A 20,075-nucleotide genomic window follows, 5' to 3' on the forward strand; every position below is an offset into this window, starting at 1 on the left:
TTGTCATTATTGTTGATGAGGCCAACCACTGTTGTATCATCAGTGAACTTGATTTAGTTTGAACTGGATCTAGTAATGCAGTCATGCATCTGCCCCATGAACAGCAGCGGGCTGAGCATGCAGCCTTGGGGTGGGGGTGGGGGGGCTGTCTCTAAACTAAAACAGGTTATCAGACATTAACACATAGTGTTTGAGGAAGCCTACTGTGTACAAATTGGCCGCCACATTATTGATTACACTTCAGGTTCTTCAATGACCATAGTGCTTTGGGACATTAGACATTGTAGTAGTTACCATAAATGCAGTCCTCTCTCCACAAGTACAGCTATGATCCAGATGTAGACAAGTTCTTTCTCTGTTCTGCAACCTTTACCCGAGTCTCATGTATGATTGCAGGTCAAAGATTTACATGAAGAGAAAGCAGCAATTTTCTCTCTATAAAAAGGGTAGTTAGGTAAATATGGGCAGCTCCTTCCCTTCTTTTGCCTATCTCTGACCATCTACCCTTTAGAAAGATTATTTACGATGCAAAGAGAATTGTAAATGACCAATAAGGATAGACTTATTAATTTGATTGGTATCTATTCTGTCTCTCCTACTCTATCTCTTAAGATAGTACTTCTGAAACATGCAGGCACCATCTGCCCAAAGCTTATTGGCTTCCAACTGGCACATTCCAGGTTGCAAGCGTGCTTGCTGAGGGATGATAACCCATCAAGAGTGACCCGCGTGTAAGAGAAATGATGATGCTAGGCAGAAGGGAAAACAGATGAAAGCCTTGTTGTACATGGACAACCTCATGGCCTTCTGCTCGGATCCAAGGTCAGTTTACAGATAGATCAGCATCAGCGGCCAGCTTGAGTTGACATCAGAAGCAAGAGTCAGTCGCAGGAATAGCAAAGCCATGCTCAGTGGCTACTGGCTCAACCAATCCATCACTATCAGGTCATACTATCTGTAGAAGCTTGGGATCTGGTTCAGAGGAGCCGAGTCTTGTATCAAAAATTGACTGGAGTGGGCAAGGATAAACAAACATTGGGATTGTAGGGCTGGTGCTACCTCATTACTGTTAAGAACCTGGTCATCAGATTAGAGGTCTTCTCTGTTCTGCTGTAGCAAGCACAGGTTTGGCCCATTCCCTGTTCCCACATTCAGGCAACCATCCGTGCAAATTTCTGGTTCATTTGGGCATCTACATTGGAGTGGGTTTAATGAATTGCTGGACTACAGCAGCAAACATTTACCCAACACAACCCTCATCTTTATGTCTGCATAAGCCTGCATAAGGCTTTGCTTAGAAAGCAAGCACGTGGGCACCAAGTGTCAATATGTGCTGAGGTTGCACCAGTCTCTGTGCAAACTGTGGATTTACTAAGAAATGGAGAAGGATGCAAAGATCCTTGTTGGGGTTCAGCCTAAGTAGCTGCATAACAGAGGACTGACTCTCTAATCAATGGGCTGCTCCAGGGATACATCCCAAGACAGACATCAAGTGTTGTTGAAAGGTTGTGAAAGGTCGTCTCAACAAGACGAATAAAGGAAAGCTGCAGGAATATGTGCTGAGGGACAGATAGAAGCTAAGTGCAGGGTTTGGGGGAAAAGGACTGCAGTCTGGAGCTTCAAGGGACTAAGTCCAGGGTAGATGCCTCTCAACCACTAAGATTGTATCATCTCAAGAGACCACAACAATGCTCTGTACATTAGGTCCTCTTTTATTTGGCATCCATATTAATAATTCAGATGAGAATGCAGTTGGCATCATTAGCAAGTTTGCAGATGAGACCAAAATTGGAGATGTTCTGGGCAATAAAGACAGTTTTCTAAGATTTCAACTGGATGTAGATCAAATGGTGTAGTAGGCCAAGGAATAGCAGATAGGATTTAAATAAGGTAAGTGCAAAGTATTACATTTTAAGAAGTTAAACCAGGGCAGGTCTTACATAGTAAATAGTAGCATCCTGGAGAATGTTGTAAAAGAGACCTAGAAGAACAACTACATAGTACCCTGAAAGTGGCAACACAGGTAGACAAGGCGGTGAAGGTATTTGGCACACTTACTTCAGTGGTCAGAGAAGTTATTTTTTGTTGTTCTGACTGCCTAGCTAAAGGATGTTGTTACACTGGAAAGGATTCAGAAAAAAAATTCACACTGATATTACTGAAACTAGAAGTCAAGTTCAAAATAGAGGACTACATAGGCTGGGGCTTTTATCTCTGGAGTGTGGGAAGGTGAAGGGTGATCTCAGATAAATACAAAAACCACAAGGGAAATAGATAAGAAGAATGGTCACAGCCTTCCCCCCCCCCCCCCCCCCCAGAGCAGGGGAGTCTAAAACTAAAGGACATAGGTTTAAGGTGATAAGGAAAAGATTTAAAAGGGAACTGAGGGGCAGGTTTTTCCACACAAACAGTGGAATGAGCCTATATATATATATAGGCAAATGCTTCTAGCTCAGGTAGGCAACTTGGTCATTATGGATGAGTTGGACCCAAAGGCTTGCTCCTATAACTACAAATGTTGATAGTCATGCTGTACATTTCTTTAATTAATAAGATTTTTAAAATACAAATCCACAAGAGAACACTGCTGACTGGGTGTGGGGCTGTGTGCAGTCAGTGCAACCACTGCATGGGCTTTATTGGGAAGGACAACAGCTTAGTGTTCTGTTGCCAGTGGACAGAGGGGGAATGGACCAGGTGTCACATGCTTTGTAGGTGGTACATAGACTTTTGAGTGTCAGAGGTTGAGTTACTCACTACAAGACATACAGCTTCTGATTTGCTCTTGTAGCCACAGTATTTATGTGGTTTGCTGACTTTCCAAGCAATGGTAACCCCAGGATGTTTATGGTAAATGACTCCATGTTCTCACTGATGTTTTTGAATGTGAAGAACAGATGGTCAGTCCTCTCTACGTTGGTAAAATCTTCATCTCATTCAAAAAAGACATTCATTACACTCGAGGGAAAAATAAACTGCATTAATTTACAAAACATACCTGATAATACCCAATTTGCTTTTATCCAACAATTTTAACTTGGTAAAATGTCCCAAAGATTTTGATAAAAACAAGACAAGAAAAAAAGGTAGTCAAGTCAGAGTCAAGTTTTACAAATTCTTATAGAGACAAAATAGTTAGGAGTTTCAGTGCCTGGAGTCTAGCCCGGCAAAGCTAAGCTTTCCCCTTCAAAGAGGAGAAAACCATTATCATCATAGAATGCAAATTGGATGCCCGTCTCAAGTCTTGGTGAGTTGTTGCACTGCATTTGTAACCATAGATGCTAATGGTGGAGGGAATCATTAACATCACAAGTGGAAATTGATCAAACAAACCAACTTCTGTGGTGATGAGCACTGTACTGCAGCTGCAAAACAACAAATTTCCTGATATATGTCAATGATAATTAACCTGCTTCTGAAATGCTGCCAGGCCTATACAATTAGCTACACAGCACAGCAGCAAGCAATAATCTCTAATGAAACACTATTAAATTGTTACTAGATCGTGTCTGCATGTTTATAATTATTCATAGGTGGAGGAGAGCAAGAAATATCCAAATATTGGAGGTAAATGCATCTAACTTATCAGCTTAATTAGCAGATAAACCAACTGAAGGTAAATTAGAATAGTATTCAGCAGTGCTAAAAACTGGACAGCCCGTGTTTGGACTCACTTCAGTGATCTCTGCTGCTTCCAACACATTCAAGTGTTTAACAACAAAACGGGAGCATTGTGCCAGCTCCATTAATAAAAAAATTAATTTTCATGAGTTAAGCTTGTGATGGGCTCCCCTCTACCCCTCCATTAAGAATCAAACATCGTCACTAACTGCTGACACGTGCTTCAGCAATATTGTATTTTGTGAGAATGGGTGAGCTATCAACTGCCTTGGTGAATCCACAGACCTTAAAAATCCCAGTTCAAGGTACATACAAACATATGGCTTGTAGCAGAGGTAGCCTCACAAGCTTAAGTTTTCCAAATCCCTTCCTCTTTCATAATCTAGGTACAAAACTTAAAGAATCTGCCTGAACAGATGCAGGCAATTCCAGAAATATCAGGATCTTAGTTAAGATATATGGTCACAGCAAAACCAGAACTGAGGTGCATTCTTCCTTCAAAGGACAGGGCAACCTCAAATTTTATAGTGTGAAAGTTCAATTATTTTTAGCAAAGCACAAACATAAAGAACAGAGTGAAAGAAGAGCAGTAGGGCCCATCAAGTCTTGCTCACTTACTGTAATGCCTTACACATCATCATATCACCACTCCAAGCATGTCTCTCCTCACTGTTGGCATTCCCACCAGAAGTCTCAAATTAGGTCCTGAGAATTAATTAACTCAGAAACCAAAGCTAAATAGGGAAAATGAGACTTTGGAAAGTTTTTCTCCAATCCTGGCCAATCAGAACTAGTCTGAAAGAATGGATGGATTACTTGCCCAATTTGGCACCTCTTTTTTGCAAAATGCCTTTTAATTCTACTCCCTGAAAAGATATACAATGAATCAGCAATCCCAAAATTGAATACGTGCCATGATACCCTACAGCCTGTTTAATTTAAATAATCAGCATGTACACAGGCTAGCTTTTCCATTATTAGAAGGCCAAGTAGCCAAGTCAATTTCTTTAATCTTATCTGGTATCCAAGATAACTTGTGGGTCTCTTCAGCAACTTTTCCAGTCTTTACATTGCTCAGTTTGAGATAGCAGAATTCCACATTTTTAGTAAAGTCTGACCACTGTTTGTTTTAGAATACAGTATAGTGGTAGTGTTGCACTTTGTATGAGACTGTCAGGTGAATGCTGCACCTTCACAGTATTATGATGAATACCTTGTTTCCTCCCGCTCCCCCCCTCCGCCCACTGTGGACTTCAGACATCCCTAGCGAAGAGAAAGTGTGTTTAGTGTTGAGCCTCTATTATATCAAACCAAGTTAAATGCCTTGAATATATTGAGTTTTATCAAGACCTCATTGCTGAGGTCCAAAATCCAGATGTTGGAGACGGGAATAAAAAAAAGTGCTGGAAATCTGTAAGCAGAACAGCAACTATTGAAGACTTTCTGTCTCCAGACATACAGCAACATCCTTTAGTTACTCTGAAAAGTTTGCACCAATTCCACAGGATTTTATCTTGCAGTATTTTTTCCAAACACAGCGTTCCAGGCTAGCTTTAGCCATCAAATTTATCACCGTCATCAAATCAGGAACACAATATTTTCCATGTTTGGTCCCCCTTTCAATTCTTTCAGTCTAGGTGGCAATGCTGAGCATACCATTTCCTTTGAGCAGTTTACGTATTAATGAAGTCAAATAAGTGAAAACACTTGTACAGCCTTCTACTCAGAGAGAAGGTTCCGACTGCAGCAAGCTGTAAATGCTGCTAGCAGGGTACATAAAGTACCTTCAATTCATATGACACTATAATGGGAATTTAGAAATAACAAATAGTTAACATTGCATTCACTGAAAGTCATATAGCAAAGAATAAAAGGGATTACTGAGTTAAAGTACATACAGTACGTGACCTTTTTATAAAGTAAACAAAATGTGTTCATTTTGGGATCAGTGGTAGTGAGGGAAAAGGATTCAACAACCAATCACCATCATGAGGTTTTCCTACTGAAACTTGCCAACTGAACAGATTTTGCAAGAATGATGTAGCTTTGCATTCCTCCAGAAACGCTTGAGCAGCTTACTGATGCCCGTGTGTTTAGGGTCATACTTGACATGGCAGCAGAATAATAAGCAATAAGGTGTCCTATATTAGTCAAAAACCCAGCTGTTTCTGTTCTAATAGCTTAGGGGAAAAACATTCACAATGATGAAGGGAAAGGATGAAAAATGAAAGAGCAGTAGAAAAAGAGAGAATTTTTTTTTAAACTGCATTATGAAATATATTGTCTTCAACTGATGAACCAATTAAAATTGCAAAACTCCTGAAAGTCTTGATCCAAGTAAAATTTATTAAGTGAAATAAATCTACATTTAAATCACATTGCACCCCTTCCAAAATTGTACAGCAATAGATGATTAAAGAATCAGATCTGTCATACAACTCGCCCAATATTCTATTAGTGCAAAGTCTTACAACACAACAGCCTGAAAACCAAAAGACAGTGTGAAAAATCTCAACCTGAACATCTTTAGTACCACTAATTTTGATTATTTCTGGCACAACTATGCTTAATTCAAAATATGTTTCATAATATTATATTTTTAAAAACACAGAACATAAAAGCAAAACCTGATTTATATTGTTGCTATATACAGAAGTACTCTCCCCCATGCAAACAGTCTACTGTGCTTTCTATGATCTCTAATCACTGCCAAACATAAAAAATAGATCCACAGCATTATTTTCCCAAAATTTACACTTTTTTAAAAACATATTTTCCATTTATACAAAACACCTACTATTGTACACTGTGCATTGTACAATCTGCAACTTTGGAATCTGATATGCATTTATTTCTCAACAAGTTGAAGCAATCAAATTTATTTTCAAAGCAAATGCAGTACACTAAAACTACAAACTGTCCTGCTAAGTTACTGGCTGACGAAGAATGGAGCACATGTGCAGTTTAATTGTGGGGTGTGGGAGAAATTATTAAAGGCTGATGCACAAAAAACGCTCAAGATTTACTCAGTAAGGCAGATGTGGCAGAATGATTTAAAGGCTTTTAAGCATCTTCTTGCACAGAAAAGAACACTCCAATTTTAAGGCAAGAAATTAAATGAAATCACAGGAAAATTAAAAAGTAGTACCGTATTTTAAAAACAAGCAGCCCTGCTGGACGTTTCCTTCCTATGAACCAGCAGTAAAATAGTACATTCATGTGACTTAAATAAAATGCAAAAATTTTTGATCAGTTTTAAGAAAGGCTTCACTTCAACACTGCATCACATAACTACCATAGAGTGAAACTTCTCTAACACAAGACAGCAGGCTGCCAAGAATTAGGATGGATTTTCCAACTAGAAACATGGAATGGCAGGAAAACAGTATGTTTAGAAAAAAAATTTCTTCATGCACATTTGACAAAATTTCACATAGGATCTGATCAAGTTCAAACAAGGCTACAAGTTTGTATGATGCAAGTATACACTTCAACACTTACTATAAATTCATTATTTTTTTTTTTAAAAGTTTGAAATATACCCATAGATGTTAGTTTATACAGGCAAAACTCAAAAACTCCTCAACCATATTGTAATTATCGATCTTGTTCAGGAGGACTTTTATATTTAGTATTTTAAACACACCACTACAATGCAGACAAATATCTATCATGAGTAGGAAGTGTTCATATTTCACATAAAAGGAGAGCTGTGTTAAGACACTGTGCTTTTACATTCCTTTAAACTATCTGTCATCAGTAAACTTTGACCAAGTATGTAGTCAAAACACGCAATCTTTACAGAAAAGTGTTGTGGAAATGTTAATTAATAATTAAGAATATTTAAATTGTTTTAAAATAGTTTAAAAATCCTATTGCAAATTTTTATTGAGCCCTCAACTATTAAATCCATAAATTTAGTTGTTCTTCAGAACACAATTTGAACCCATTTCCAAATTGAATTACAGAAATATAATTGCATTTTGTAGAATTACATACAGGTTCAAAGCAATATTAGAGCTGGGATTCAGAAATCTGTCTAAAAACATAATTAAGAACATATCAATATTAAAAGCTTTTAAAACCTATAAAACTTTTCTTAAATTGCATGACCATCACGTATGCTATAGAATTGACGGATTTAAGATCAGATGTTTTGCTCCTAACTGATACAAGAATTCAATTACAACATGTGAGAGAGCTTGGACTTGAAGGTACAAATGACAGTACTTTGAATCAGCTATGATATTGTTGAATAATATAAAGGAGTACAGAGGCACTCCTGTATCTTACATTTGTATTAAAAAACTGCCGCCAGTTAGTGCAGTAAATTAGGATATCCACAGAACTTGTTATACAGTATATTCCAGATCTGGGAACCAAACTATTCAGCATGTTCTTTAATAATAGCAAGAACAAACAGTTCTATCTTATGTGAAAAACATGATCAGAAACAATGCAAAACTTGCAGCTGCTGGCAACCTTCTAAGCGCCAACCTGAAGATGCATTCTATTTCAGATGGTCAAACTACCATCATATCACAGTAATATGAACTTTAAAACTACTAATCTGAAGTCATTCCTTTGGTCCCAAAGTGATCATTCATGCATTAATATCCTTCACAGTACAGTCTCTGATGTTATGAATGATGGGTGATTAAGCTTTCCCTGTCCACTGTTCAACATAATCTAATGCAACAATTCTCTAACAAAACTTCTAAAAATTATTTTTCTTTAAGAAATTGGAATTAAAAAGCTGAATATAATTTACAATGCAGAGTTCCAAGTGAATAGCAAGCACATTGATGCATGCACCACTTGGGTCATTTTCTTGAGATGTTTCTTTTAAACAGAAAAGTGGCAGATACAAAAAATCCTAAGTAACACAAGAAACACTGAAAATAATCAGCAGACTAGTCAGAACCAAAAATAGAAAAGGCAGTTTTTTTTTGTTGCAAAGTAGATTTTCTTTGATAAAATATTAACCACGTGTTCTAACAATAAGGCATTACCAAATAAAGTCATTTTTGCCCATTTCCAGTTATTTCAATTCATCCCATTTATATGAAATTTTGGTTTACAAGAGATCTGGTGGGAGATTTTTTTTATAAAATAGAAACAGTCCAGTTGAGTTCCAAAAGCAAACCTAATGCTGGGTTTTGAAAAAGTGAAGGCAGCTCTACTTCAGTGCAAGTCAAATGAGGCAGAGACATTTGTTCAATACATCACTTCAAATGCAAGCTTCTGGCTTGCCAATACGACTTCCTTAAAATTGTGAAAGAGCCACCAAAATTCATTATGCAAAGAAATGCCATTTCCCCCGCATCTACTAGCAGGTAACAGAAATCTTTTAAAGTCAACCTCATCAGCTTTATGGGGTAAAAGATTGGCAGCTATGTAGTTTTGTGACTGAACCTGAAATGTCAGAGAGATGAAAGGGAAAATGTACAACACTGTTGATGTATTTCAGTATGCACACATCTGGAACCCTTAATGGATAATGGTTTTGGGAATATTAAATCTTTCTGTTTAAACAAAATTTTAGGATTAAACCATCTGACACTATTCCAATTGAAGGCAACAGGGGCTGGTGCATACTCTAAACTAAAAAAAATGCTCATCTTGAAAAAAACAGTATAACCCTGCTTTGGGGGAAAATACACTATAGTGCCTAAGCACATTTATTTATTTATTCAGTGTACCCTTCTAGTAACTGGTTAAAAAAATCTTACTGAAAAAGCAGCTAGTTGTTAAGATCTGGAATTCATTACTTGAAAGGGAAATGGAAGCAGATTCAATAAAAAGAAACTTTCAAAAAGGGACTGGATTAATGCTTAAAGGTGGAAAGGTGCAGAGCTAGGAACAAAGAATGTGCAAATGAAATTAACTGTACAAGCCTTTTCAAAAGCTGGAACAGTCTTTGGTCAAATAACTTCCTGCTGTTTGTTATTCTATGACACAATAAAAGTTATTGCGAAACTACCTTGCTGGAATATGCAAGAGTACTGAAACAATTGTAATTATCTGAATATAGTACAAATTGAAACTGTAGGGGAAATGAAGTATATTACACAAGTATACTTCTTGATTATGTTGTTAATAGAAAGTATATTGCATTATTCCAAAACTCTGCCCATGTTATTTTTGATTTTAATCAATGGATAGCTTAAGAGTGATAAGTAAATAGTGTAAGGATTAATTGCACTGCCTAAATGAAATTTCACTATGAACCGGTTTTTGCTGCAAATTATTTGCCATGCTGATGCTTCAATACATGATTTAACAAAACTATTTTATATGCTATTATGATAAATTGTGTTATAATCTTTTGATTAAGTTATTTTTAAAAACCATGATCACTAAGTCATGACTATTTAAGGAAAATAATTTGGAAATTTGACCTCAAGGTCAAATTTTCTACTGATAAGTTAGTCTAATCTATAGACCATCAGAAAGAGGGACTGCATCCATAATATCCCCCAAGCAAATAACCTGAAAAATACCAGTTGCCTGAAGACAAGGAACACAAGTACAGCTGTGCAAAAGCCTAGTTAGAAACTGGGGCTGCACCACACACCTTGCAATCTTATCCAAACATCACAGCGCATCACAATAAAGTCTAAGTTTTGGTCCATATAAAAATAATGTATTGTAACTCGGAAAAGTGCATTTTTTTTTTTTTTTTTTAAAAAAAGGTTTTCTTCCTGCTGCTGAGACTTCTTAGAAATCTTGAAGCACATGTTTGCAGCAAGATCTTCATGCAATCACCATTGGTACATCATCTGAAAAACCATTAATCAAGGGTGCATCTTCATCATCACCTAAGAGGGGGGAAAATATGAACAGCAACAAATCATTGAATGGAAGGTAATCTATAAGAAACAAATTTAAAAATTCATTCATCCCAACCACTGCTACAACTATACAAGTACAGGAAGTACCGCTGCATACATTATCGGTAATGATCCATTTTCTAACAACCTCCAGCACAAATGGAGCCAGCTTTTTATCATTCAACAAACATTTTGATGATGGTGGGGAAGTTTCCCATTTTCAATTAATGGCTCTGGGAAAACTGAGCTGGGCAGAGGATTATAACTTGCAGAAAACCAGTGGAAAGACTACAACTACCAGATGTCTCTCTCATGCTTTCTCATGTCTTTAAAACAAAATCAGTAAGGATTCATTTTTGGCAAATATTTGTTATTTCCAAGGCCTTGAATGATAAAGGACACAAGAGTTTTCCAATAAAATGACCAGGTAACAAATTAGCTCACCTATTCTGCAGGACTGCACAAAATAATTACAGGTGAGCATGGCTATTTATCATATTTTAATTCAAGCATCCACATACTATATATTCTAACCATTTTTTCATTGGACACCAGGTTTTTGATTGCATTCCAGGCATTTGCCTCCATTGAAAATACATAATACATGCTCTATGAAACTACAGTAACTAATTATTTGCTTTAATTTTGTTTTGAATATGTGATTTTTAATCCACACATCGACATAATAGTCATGTCCAAATGTATCTATAACCTTAACTTTAAACCACTGAAATCACCTGAGGTGTTTCCAGGCTGATAAGCCAAAATCTGTCCAGTCTTCGGGGCGGGGGGGGAAGGAACAGAGATAGAGAGATATACCCAGACGTGAGATGACATGAAATTGCAAAATTGAATGTTTATGCTATTGGGTTTTAGACTATCCAGGCAGAATGATGCATTACTTTAGTTTGTACTGAGCCTCACCCTGGCAGTGTAGAAAGCAGAGGATGAACAGATTTGTGTGGTAATGGGAAAGGGAATTGAAATGACAATCATTGGGAGCTTGGGATATCCATTCAAATCAGTAGTACATTTTTTTGTAGTTTGCCTTATTTGTCATTTATTAATTAGGAATTTCCATTAATCCCTGTGGATTTGAGGTTTGAGTTTTGAATTGATATTGGAGTCTTTTGGAAGTTGTGTTATGTCATCCTACAGTGCAGTTATAATTTGAATTCAAGATAACTGGCCAGTAGAACCTCATTTTTTGGAATCATTAGTATTAGTTCACAACATGGCAACTGAACTCAAGTATTTCATGACAGAATTCTGTAGTAATTAGATTACCCAAGACCTTGTTACAGTTAGCAAAATGAGTTGATTTAGGGGTGTAGCATCTAGCACACTAAATAACTATTACCAATCTTACATATTTAAAGAACATTTACTTTAAAAATGAAACCATTAACTGATCATAGGATAATATGCATAATGCATAGGAGAGACTTAAAGAAAGCACACTTATGTCACAAGTGGCATACTGTCATCAACAGACAGTCTGTTCCAGGATTTACTACACTGCCCATATTATTCTGGACACAGCACAACAGAATATACTAAAGCTTGAAAACACACACCACCAGGCTCAAGAACCCCGTTAAGACATTGAAATGGACCTCCTGTATGAAAAACACTTGATCTTTCACTCTACCTCAGTGTAGCCCTTGCTTATCTGTTTACCTGCACTGCACTTTCTCAGTTAATGGTAACTAACATTATATCCTGCATTCTGCTTTTGTCTTTTCCTTTATACTACTTTACACTACTTATTATGTTTTGGAATGATCTATATGGATGGCATGCAGAACAAAGCTTTTCACTGTATTTCAGTACATGTGACAATAATAAACCAAAATCTGGAAAGACAGGGAAACTTCAGTAACAAACTAAATCATCCGTAATCTACTTTAAAAAGAAAATTTGGACAAAACTTTAGGTTGTGTTCTTCCAACTTAAAGGGGAGGCCGAGCATACATTTGGCATCAGAATGCATTCTTATTAGGAGTACAAATGCTTTATAAATTAGACTGTGTATTGGTAACAAGTGAATGACGATGAGGGTTTGACTACATTTTAGTATACCCATCACTTCAACCGGTAAAGGCTTTTGTATGCATGTAGAGCAAACTCTTACCTAGCTCATCACCTGAAGAAAACACAGCAGATCCTAATCGAGAATTATAGTGACTATTGGCAAAGGCTGTAAAGCTGTGCTGGAGCCTTCGATGTCGAATAAATAACACAGCAAAGCCAGTACCCAGCATCACAAGGAGCAAGAACATGACTGGGACTACGATGGCTGCTACATCCGTAGACTTAGGATTCTTGGAAGGTAATGGGCTTACCGCTTGAGAGAAAACACACAAACCAAAATTTAGTTAATATAATACGAAGACGAGAAAATCTGCAGACACTGGAAATCCAAACAACACACACAAAACGGTGCAGGATCTCAGCAGGCCAGGCAGCATCTATGAAAAAGAGTACAATCGACGTTTCAGGCTGAGACAAAGTTCCTTAAGAAGAGTCTCAGCCCAAAGCATCGACTGTTTACTCTTTCCCATGGATGTTGCCTGGCCTGGTCTGGCCTGGCCTGGCGTGTGCTGTTTATTTAATATTACTTCAATCAAGAGATAACAAATTCCAAATATAGGCTGCTTACAGACTGTTAACAAAGTGGCCCATCAAAAATATAACTGTTGCAAGGGCAACAGAAAATTCTAGTGAAAGGTAAACCCACTGGCATTCCAGGGAGTAATACAACTGCTTAACCTTCAACTCTGACTTGCCAATCCATACCAAAAATTTGTTTTATATATTCTGCACAAGGCTTTAAAGTTAATGTATGATGCTACAAAAAGACACTTTTCAATAACACCACCAGTAGACTACAAATTTTCAGAAACATTTAGTTCCTCAATCTTGATCTTTCTTCCTATATGGTTGTATTTTAATTTACTATTACTCTGATGTTCAAGACCAAGCCTTTAGTACAATCAGAACTGGTAATGATTTTTTCTATGTCTGTATACAATCAGCATGCTTAAGCAGCTCTTCTTTAAATCAGAAAAAAATTGTAAATGAGAAACAGGAGTCATTAGCAAGCACTCAACCACAGGCATCTGAAACTTTAGTCACTAAACCTTGTGGCTTGACAATTCAATTTGGTGGTTCAAAATTCCATTAACTAATTACCTTAATCCAATTACCACCATCAAATAAAACTTTAAATGAGTCCTTGTTGTTCAAATTACTCCCCCATTTTAACAAAAGAAATGCTTCATATGCACAGCTTAATCTTACATTTTTACAAAATCAGTCACACTTAGTTACATGGGGCCTGCAGAATTTCCCAAATATGGATCTCTAGGTCCCATTATTACATGGAAAAATCTTCCAAATCTTTCTCCAACTTGCATTAATTTCCTGTTGCATATTATTTATATCCCGTTCTCTTTTTTCTGTAGCCATGTTACACTGGAAAGGTCTTTTAAAAAGAGGAATGGTCACCATTTTACAGCAGAAAATTGTTCTACTGTATACCATTTCCCTTTTGTGCTCACACTGATCCCTCATACACAGAGTACTACAGGGGATTTTGTTAAAAACATTTCCTTTTAACTTGGCATAGAAATTACTTAGCTCATCCTGGTTGTTAAACTTCTATATAACCCCTGAGTGAGGGGAAGCATAGCAGATTTGTTGCACTGTTAACTGTAGCTCCTGGAGAATCATTCAAAGCAGGAGCATATAAATCAATTACTTGTTCTTATCCATCCTCATTTTATTAGGGCAAATATCAATGGCTAGAGTCAGAGCTTTTGAGTGTTCAGCCATTTGTCCTTGCATTTTAAGGTTAAAAATGGGAATGTTAGGTAATGATTTCTCAAAGTTCAATTCAATTTGAGACTCCTAAAGCAATCTATACCAATACACAGCAAAGTTCGGTGCAAGCTGAAAAATGGAAAGAAATGCTTGCATTATGGTCCTCAACAAGGTGGTGAGGCAATGATAGTCTTCAAAAAGAGAGCCATACTTGATATTCAATAGCATTAGTCACAAAATCCCTCATCATTAATAACTTCAGGATTACCACTGACTAAAAGCTCTTCTGAACCAGCAACATAAATACTGTACCACAGCTAGCAAAGCAAGACAAAGGCTGGGTATATTGTCATGCATGATTAACACCAAGGCCTTTCCACCAACTGTAAGTCTAGAACGTGGCAGGCAGCATTCAGAGTGCCTATATGAGAAAGGCTACAATAAAACAAAATCAAAATGCTTGACACCATCTAGGACAGAGTAACTGCCTTGACTGGTACCCAATACTAACCTGAACATTTAATTACTCCGTCATTGAAGAGCAGCTGCTATGTATACCATCTACAAATTATGTTGCAGTTACTTGCCTAGGTTACCCTCAAACCCACAACCATTACCAACAAGGACAGAGGTTTCAAGGGTATGGAAAAACCATCTGTAATTTGCATACCACCCTGACTTGGCAATATCACTGTACCTCCATACCCAACAGCACTGTGGGTACACATTCACCAGTAGAACTACACCAGTTCATTGTGGCAGGTTACTATTTTGGCAAAGGTAATTAGGAATGCATAATAAATGCTGCCCTTGTTAGTAATACCAGATCCTAGCATTAAAGACATACTTCAGTAAACCCTGGCTCGTGTGTTTGACAGTGTGCACAAGCTCAAGATGGAATCTGCAGCTAATCGGTGGCAATTGTCCAGTTTTGATGGAATTTTCCTTCTTCTCAATTCCTACACTATAAAGAAAGGACATCGCATCTGACATTGCAATGATTTCAATGAAGATTCCAGGCGAATGTCAGAGACAGAAGCCAAAATCTTAACCTCAAATTTCATTCCATTAGAGTCAGTCAAAGGAGTTCTGAAGGCAAGGCCTCTGCGCTGCCAACCAAAGCCTAGTTTCATCCAGTCCTCACTGTTCACTGAGCCCTCCACATCAAGCCTTGGTTAGTGCAGGCATACATGGTAGTGAGCCAAACCTGCCATGATCCAGCCTCACTACTACTCATGTCCTTATATGCAGGGAAATGGAACAAGATGTACTTTATTTCAATTCTCTCTTAAGACAAATTCTTTGACCAAACTAAACTAATTTTTAATACTGTTCCCTACCCCCTGCACAGTTTTGAAGCCATAACTAGGGACTAATGACTATACTTGAAAAGTAGGAATTAGTATCTTCAGTTGAATACAAATTAGAAACATAGAAAACCTACAGCACAATACAGGCCCTTCAGCCCACAAAGCTGTGCTGAACATGTCCTTCCTGAGAAATTACCTAGGGTTACCCATAGCCCTCTATTTTTCTGAGCTCCATATACCTGCCCAGAAGTTTCTTAAAAGACCCTATTGTATCTGCTTCCACCACTGTCACCAGCAGTCCATTCCAGGCATTCACCACTCTCTGCATAAAAAAAAACTTACCCCTGATATCTCCTCTGTACCTACTTCCAAGCACCTTAAAACTGTGCCCTCTCACACTAGCCATTACAGCCCTGGGAAAAAGCCTCTGACTATTCACACGATCAATGCCTCTCATCATCCTGTACACCTCTTTATCAGGTCACTTCTCATCCTCCGTGGCTCCAAGGAAAAAAGGCTAAGTTCACTCAACCTATTCTCATAAGGCATGCTCCCCAATCCAGACAACATCCTTGTAAATCTCCTCTGCACCCTTTCTATAGTTTCCACATCCTTCCAAAAGTGAGGCGACCAGAACTGAGCACAATACTCCAAGTGGGGTCTGACCAGGGTCTTATATAGCTGCAACATTACCTCTCGGCTCCTAAACTCAATCCCACGATTGATGAAGGCCAATGCACCGTATGCTTTCTTAACCAGAGTCAACCTGCGCAGCTGCTTTGAGTGTCCTATGGACTCGGACCCCAAGATCCCTTTGATCCTCCACACTACCAAGAGTCTTACCATTAATACTATATTCTGCCATCATAGTTGACCTACCAAAATGAACCACTTCACATTTATCTGGCTTGAACTCCATCTGCCACTTCTCAGCCCTGTTTTGCATCCTATCTATGTTCCGCTGTAACCTCTAACATCCCTCCACACTATCCACAACACCTCCAACCTTTGTATCATCAGCAAATTTACTAACCTATCCCTCCACCTCTTCATCCAGGTCATATATAAAAATCACGAAGAGTAGGGGTCCCAGAACAGATCCCTGAGGCACTCCACTGGTGACCGACCTCCATGCAGAATATGACCCATCGACAACACTCTTTGCCTTCTGCGGGCAAGCCAGTTCTGGATCCACAAAGCAATGTCCCTTTGAATCCTATGCCTCCTTACTCTCTCAATAACACATACAAACACACTGGAGGAACTCAGCAGGTAGGGCAACATTCGTGGAAACGAGTAGTCAACATTTCGGGCCGAGACCCTTTGTCAGGACTGAAGGAGAGGACAGGGGCCCTATAAAGAAGGTGGGAGGAGGGTGGGAAGAAGGCTGGTAGGTGCCAGGTGAAAAACCAATCAGAGGAAAGATCAAGGGGTGGGGGAGGGGAAGCAGGGAGGGGATAGGCAGGAAAGGTGAAGAAGGAATGTAAGGGGAAAGCACTATGGATAGTAGAAGACAGAATCATGAGAGAGGTGATAGGCAGCTGGAAGAGGAGGCAGAGTGAAAGTGGGATGGGGGAAGGGAGAGGGAGGGAATTACCAGGAGTTGGAGAATTCGATGTTCATACCAAGGGGCTGGAGACTACCCAGACGGTATATGAGGTGTTGCTCCTCCAACCTGAGTTTGGCCTCATCATGGCAGTAGGAGGAGGCCATGTATGGACATATCCGAATGGGAACGTGAAGCAGAGTTGAAGTGGGTGGCAACCGGGAGATCCTGTCTGTTGTGGCGGACGGAGCGGAGGTGCTCGACGAAGCAGTCCCCCAATCTGCGTCGGGTCATGCCGACGTAGAGGAGGCCGCACCGGGAGCACCGGATGCAATAGATGACCCCTACAGACTCAGAAGTGAAGTGTTGCTTCACCTGGAAGGACTGTTTGGGGCCCTGAATGGTGGTAAGAGAGGAGGTGTAGGGACAGGTGTAGCACTTATGCTTGCAGGGAGAAGTACCAGGTGGGAGATCTGTGGGGAGGGACGTGTGGACCAGGCAGTCGTGGAGGGAATGATCCCTGTGAAAAGCAGAGAAGGGTAGACAGGGAAAGATGTGCTTAGTGGTGGGGTCCTGTTGAAAGTGGCAGAAGTTGCGGAGGATAGTATGCTGGATCCGGAGGCTGGTGAGGTGGTAGGTGAGGACAAGGGGCACATATCCGTTCAGATATTTCCATACATAGCCTCCTCTACTGCCATGATGAGGCCAAACTCAGGTTGGAGGAGCAACACCTCATATACCGTCTGGGTAGTCTCCAGCCCCTTGGTATGAACATCGAATTCTCCAACTCCTGGTAATTCCCTCCCTCTCCCTTCCTCCATCCCACTTTCACTCTGCCTCCTCTTCCAGCTGCCTATCACCTCTCTCATGATTCTGTCTTCTTTTACTACCCACAGAGCTTTCCCCTTACATTCCTTCTTCACCTTTCCTGCCTATCCCCTCCCCCACCCCTTGATCTTTCCTCTGATTGGTTTTTCACCAGGCACCTACCAGCCTTCTCCTTCCCACCCTCCTCCCACCTTCTTTATAGGGCCCCTGCCCCCTCCTTCTTCAGTCCTGATGAAGGGTCTTGGCCCGAAACTTTGACTGCTCGTTTCCATGGATGCTGCCCTACCTGCTGAGTTCCTCCAGCATGTTTGTACGTGTTGATTTGACCACAGCATCTGCAGTGTACTTTGTGTTTACTCTCTCAATAAGACTTGCATGGGGTATCTTGTTAAGTACCTTGCTGAAATCCATATACACTACATCTACTGCTCTACCATCAATGTGTTTAGCCACATCCTCAAAAAATTCAATCAGGCTCGTAAGGCACGACCTGCCTTTCATATTATGCTCTCCAAATGGTTCACAAATCCTGCCTCTCAGGACCTTCTCCATCAACTTACCAACCAATGAAGTAAGACTCACTGGTCTATAATTTCCTGGGCTATCTCTACTCCCTGTCTTGAATAAGGGAACAACATCCGCAACCCTCTAATCCTCCAAAACCTCTCCCATCCCCATTGATGATGCAAAGATCATTGCCAGAAGCTCAGCAATCTCCTCCCTCACTTCCCACAATAGCCTGGGGTACATCCCGTCCGGTCCCGGTGACTTATCCGATTTGATGCTTTCCAAAAGCTCCAGCACATCCTCTTTCTTAATATCTACATGCTCAAGCTTTTCAGTCCACTGCAAGTCATCTCTACAATCGCCAAGATCCTTTTCCGTAGTGAATACTGAAGCAAAGTATTCATTAAGCACCTCCGCTATCTCCTCTGGTTCCAAACACACCTTTCCACTATCATACTTGATTGGTCCAATTCTCTCACGTCTTATCCTTTTGCTTTTCACATACTTGTAGAAGGCCTTGGGGTTTTCCTTAATCCTGTCCACCAAGGCCTTTTCATGGCCCCTTCTGGCTCTTATTTCTTTCTTAAGCTCCTTCCTGCTAGCCTTATAATCTTCTAGATCTCTGTCATTAGCTAGCTTTTTGAACCTTTCGTAAGCTCTTTTCTTCTTGACCAGATCTACAACAGCCTTTGTACACCACGGTTCCTGTACCCTACCATCCTTTCCCTGTCTCATTTGAACCTACCTGTGCAGAACTCCACACAAATATCCCCTGAACATTTGCCACATTTCTTTCATACATTTCCCTGAGAACATCTGTTTCCAATTTATGTCTCCAAGTTCCTGCCTGATAGCTTCATATTTGCCCTTACTTCAGTTAAATGCTTTCCTAACTTGTCTGTTCCTGTCCCTCTCCAATGCTATGGTAAAGGAGATAGAATTGTGATTACCATCTCCAAAATGCTCTCCCACTGAGAGACCTGACACCTGACCAGGTTCATTTCCCAATACCAGATCAAGTACAGCCTCTCCTCTTGTAGGCTTATCTACATATTGTGTCAAGAAACCTTCTTGAACACACCTAAACCCCTTGGTCTAGGGACATGACAATTGATATTTAGGAAATTAAAATCTCCTACCATGACAAACCTGTTATTATTACACCTTTCCAAAATCTGTCTCCCTATCTGTTCCTCGATGTCACTGTTACTGGTCTATAAAAAACACCCAGTAGAGTTATTGACCCCTTCCTGTTCCTAATTTCCACCCACAGAGACTCTGTAGACAATCCCTCCATATCTTCCTCCTTTTCTGCAGCCGTGACACTCTGATCAGCAGTGCCACACCCCCACCTCTTTCGCCTCCCTCCCTGTTATTTCTGAAACATCTAAAGCTTGGCACTCTAAGTAGCCATTCCTGCCCCTGAACCATCCAAGTCTCTGTAACGGCCAGGACATACAGCTCCAAGTACTGATCCACGCTCTAAGTTCATCCACTTTGTTCATAATACTCCTTACATCTCAAACCATCAGTCTGAGTGTGTCCCTTCTCTATCACTTGCCTATCCTCCCTCTCGCACTGTCTCCAGGCTTTCTCTATTTGTGA

General features: G+C 39.5%; 1 protein-coding gene across 1 annotated transcript in view; it reads right to left on the minus strand.

Annotated features, from left to right (window-relative positions):
- Nucleotides 1–5,947: 5,947 nt before the first annotated feature.
- sorl1 (sortilin-related receptor, L(DLR class) A repeats containing) overlaps nt 5,948–20,075 on the minus strand; it is a 201,557-nt gene continuing 187,429 nt past the window's right edge. Inside the window, exons 47-48 of the mRNA XM_073029918.1 lie at nt 12,589–12,801; nt 5,948–10,442 (exon numbers count right to left, since the gene is read on the minus strand). Coding sequence (XP_072886019.1) covers nt 10,378–10,442; nt 12,589–12,801 — 278 coding nt within the window. The 3' untranslated portion in view covers nt 5,948–10,377. The remainder of the gene's footprint in view (nt 10,443–12,588; nt 12,802–20,075) is intronic.

This window comes from Hemitrygon akajei, chromosome 26 (genome assembly GCF_048418815.1).
Source record: "Hemitrygon akajei chromosome 26, sHemAka1.3, whole genome shotgun sequence".
NCBI lineage: Eukaryota > Metazoa > Chordata > Chondrichthyes > Myliobatiformes > Dasyatidae > Hemitrygon > Hemitrygon akajei.